Source organism: Charadrius vociferus, unplaced genomic scaffold (genome assembly GCF_000708025.1).
Source record: "Charadrius vociferus isolate BGI_N301 unplaced genomic scaffold, ASM70802v2 scaffold301, whole genome shotgun sequence".
NCBI lineage: Eukaryota > Metazoa > Chordata > Aves > Charadriiformes > Charadriidae > Charadrius > Charadrius vociferus.
Window position 1 is genome coordinate 1,231,368 of NW_009646842.1, and position 2,905 is coordinate 1,234,272.

General features: G+C 57.2%; 1 protein-coding gene across 1 annotated transcript in view; it reads left to right on the forward strand.

The window, feature by feature from the left end:
• Positions 1-2,905, forward strand: part of IFFO1 (intermediate filament family orphan 1) — an 11,499-nt gene that overhangs the window by 1,494 nt on the left and 7,100 nt on the right. Inside the window, exon 2 of the mRNA XM_009893002.1 lies at positions 12-154. Within this exon, the coding sequence (XP_009891304.1) occupies positions 12-154 (143 nt within the window). The remainder of the gene's footprint in view (positions 1-11; positions 155-2,905) is intronic.

Consider the following 2,905-nt stretch of genomic DNA (forward strand, 5'->3'; position numbering starts at 1 on the left):
CGGGGCCGGAGACCACCCTGGTGCAAGGACCGGGGGTCTCCTGGGTCCACCCGGACGGGGTGGGCGTCCAGATCGACACCATCACCCCGGAGATCCGGGCCCTCTACAACGTGCTGGCCAAGGTGAAGAGGGAGCGGGACGAGTACAAGCGCAGGTGAGAAGGGGCCGGGGGGAGGGAGGGTCGTGTCTCCCCCCCGCCGAAGGACCACAGCCATCGCTGGGGGGGCTGCAGGGCGCGACCCAGGGGGAAGAGGCAGCCCTGCCCTCCCTGGGAGCACCGGGTGCGGGCAGCGTGGGGTGAGGTTGTAAGGCAGAAACGTAGACCCCTGAAAGCATTCGTCTGTGCCTGGCTCTCCTCACTTGCCTGCCGCTGCTTGAACTCTCTCGGGATGCTCGCTGCGCCTTTTTCCATCTTACCAACCTGCCGTTAGAGGCTAGGAATGCTTTTTCCAAGCAGGGAAGGAATAACATGACTCCAGGAGCTGGCGTTTTAAAGGGGAGGGGATCTGGAAACACTCAGGGAAGGAGGAGCAGCTGGAAAGTAGGTGAGGAAGGTGAACATGCGGCAGTGAGCGGGTTTGGGTTGGAAAAGGCAGCTGGGAGGAGGACTCTCTGGATATGTAGGAAGGTGCCGAGAACCTCCTCAGCAGGGCAGTTGGCTCCCCCGGGCCCTTTCCCTCCCCAGCACTCTCCCAGTCGGCGCCTCAGCAGCAGCGAGCTGTGCAGGAGCACCCCACTCCTCGGGGGCTTTCCTCCTGACCCAAAATAGCTGCGGCTTGGCACGTGCCTCAGCGAAGGGCGAAGCAGAATGCAAAGCTAATCTCTTGGCTGGTTCTTCTTTCCCTTTCGTGTGGGGTGGCCGCCGCTCTCGCCTCGCGCCAGCAGCACTTTTGTTTCAGGCCAGTTTCCGAGGCTGCTCCCAGATCCGCACGTAGGATGAGATCAGGCAGCGGCTTGGCGTCATTGGGTCAGGGCGCAGGGCAGACCACGACCATTGCTGGTGACCAACACCACCCGAGCGACTGATTCTTCTTTTGCGGAAGAAAAGTCACTTTACGATGCTTTTCGAAGCACTTTAGGATGTAAACAATTGCATACCCAAAGGAGCGAAATGGGATGTGCTGCCCACGGGAGCAGCTGTGGGCTCCGGTGCCAAGATCAAGGCTGGGGATCCAAGATGACACCTTATGTTTTTGGCTTTATAAGGCTTTAGCTGAGCAGATCTGCCTGTTGGATGCTCTGAGGTCACTGAGCCAGACATGCAGGAAGAGAGAGTCGGCATCTATTCTTTCCCACCGATTGCTGCCTTTTATTATTAACCTGGAGGTCGGGCTCCTTCTCCAGGGATGGGCAGCTCTCCTTGCCTTGCGTTTTCAGATCAGATATTGGGGAGCTGGAGCCGCCTTTTCAGCCCACAGGGCTCGAGCCTCACCTGCTCGAAGCCGGTCAGCCAGAGGGGACCAAGTTGGGTTTGTCGGTGCTGCTGAAACTTTGGGAGAAAGGGTTGTCCCACTCTGACAAGTGGACTTTGGGAAAGGCTGCGGGGTGGGGGGGATGGAGGGAGCGGGGAGGCTGCAGGCAGGCAGGGGGGCACGGGCTGCTGCCGGCCAATGTTGTTGGTGGGATCTATTTTTGGATGGTGTTACCAGGAGCTGGGGGAAAGCAGACCCCACCCCCAGACCCTTTCCAGCACTGGGAACTTTCTGACGGGTGCAGCCAGGTCCCAAACAGGGGAATGGGACAGGAGGATCCCATTTCCACACCCTTCCCCATACTGAGGGCTGACACCGACATCTGCCGGGGAGCAGATACCTGCCTGCCACGGCGGGCTCTGATCTGCCGTGGGGACAGTGTGGCCAGCATGGGGACAGTGTGGCCAGTGTCACCCCTTTGCCACCTGCCTGGAGGCAGAGGGAAAAGACTGTGTTAACGCAGGAGCTCTCGGTTCTCTGACCCATTGCCTGGGTGCTTGAGCCTGCACTTTCTTCAGGGCATCGTTGCCCCATGGCACTCGCAGCAGTGCTGCAGGAGGAGCTGCTCTCTCTGGATATGCAGGGCCTGAAATTCGAGTCTGGGACCTAGGAGGGATGCAGGGGCAATAGGGAGGGACGAGAAGAGATGCAGCAGCAGGAGAGAGGCTTGCAGGAGCCGTACTTGGGAGGAGCAGAGTGAAGCTAGGTGGCCTGGAGAGGGGCAAAGGGTGCCTACAAGTATCATATGGACCCGCCAAGCGCTGGGGATCTGAGAGTATCATCAGGTTTGTGCTGTCTGCTACATCTGTATTCCCAAGTAGTTTTTATCCTGGATGCTGCAAAGACACACTGGAGGTGTGGGGTGAGTAGTGTTATGGTGCAGTGTGTTAGAGTCACGAATAGGTTTGGGCTGGAAGGGACTTCTAAGGATCATGTAGTCCAACCCCCTTCCATGGGATTTCACTAGATGAGGTTGCTCAAAGCCCTGACCTTGAACGCTTCCAGTGATGGGGAATCCATAACTTCTCTGGGCAACCTGCTCCAGTATCTCATGACCCTCATCACAAAAAAAATCTTCCTTATGTCCAATCTAATCTGCCCTCTTTCAGTTTAAAAGTGTTCCCTCTTCTCCTGTCACTACAGGCCCTGGTAAAAAGTCTTCATCTTTTTTTCTAAGCCTCCTTTATATATTGAAAGGCCGCAAGAAGGTCTTTTATGGTTGTAATTGCCCTCCAAGGATCTGCACCAGGTTGCAGGGCGTTCACCATCAAGGTGAAGCTCAAGCATAGTTCAAACGTGGCAAGAGAGGCTCAAGCCCTGGAGCAGCCCAAAGGGCTGTCCCCCCAGCGCCAGCGTGCGCTAACTGTGCAGTATAGGGTAAGGCACCCCAGTGCCTTTTGCAGTGAACAGGACTTTTAAAGATGTTGGGGGGG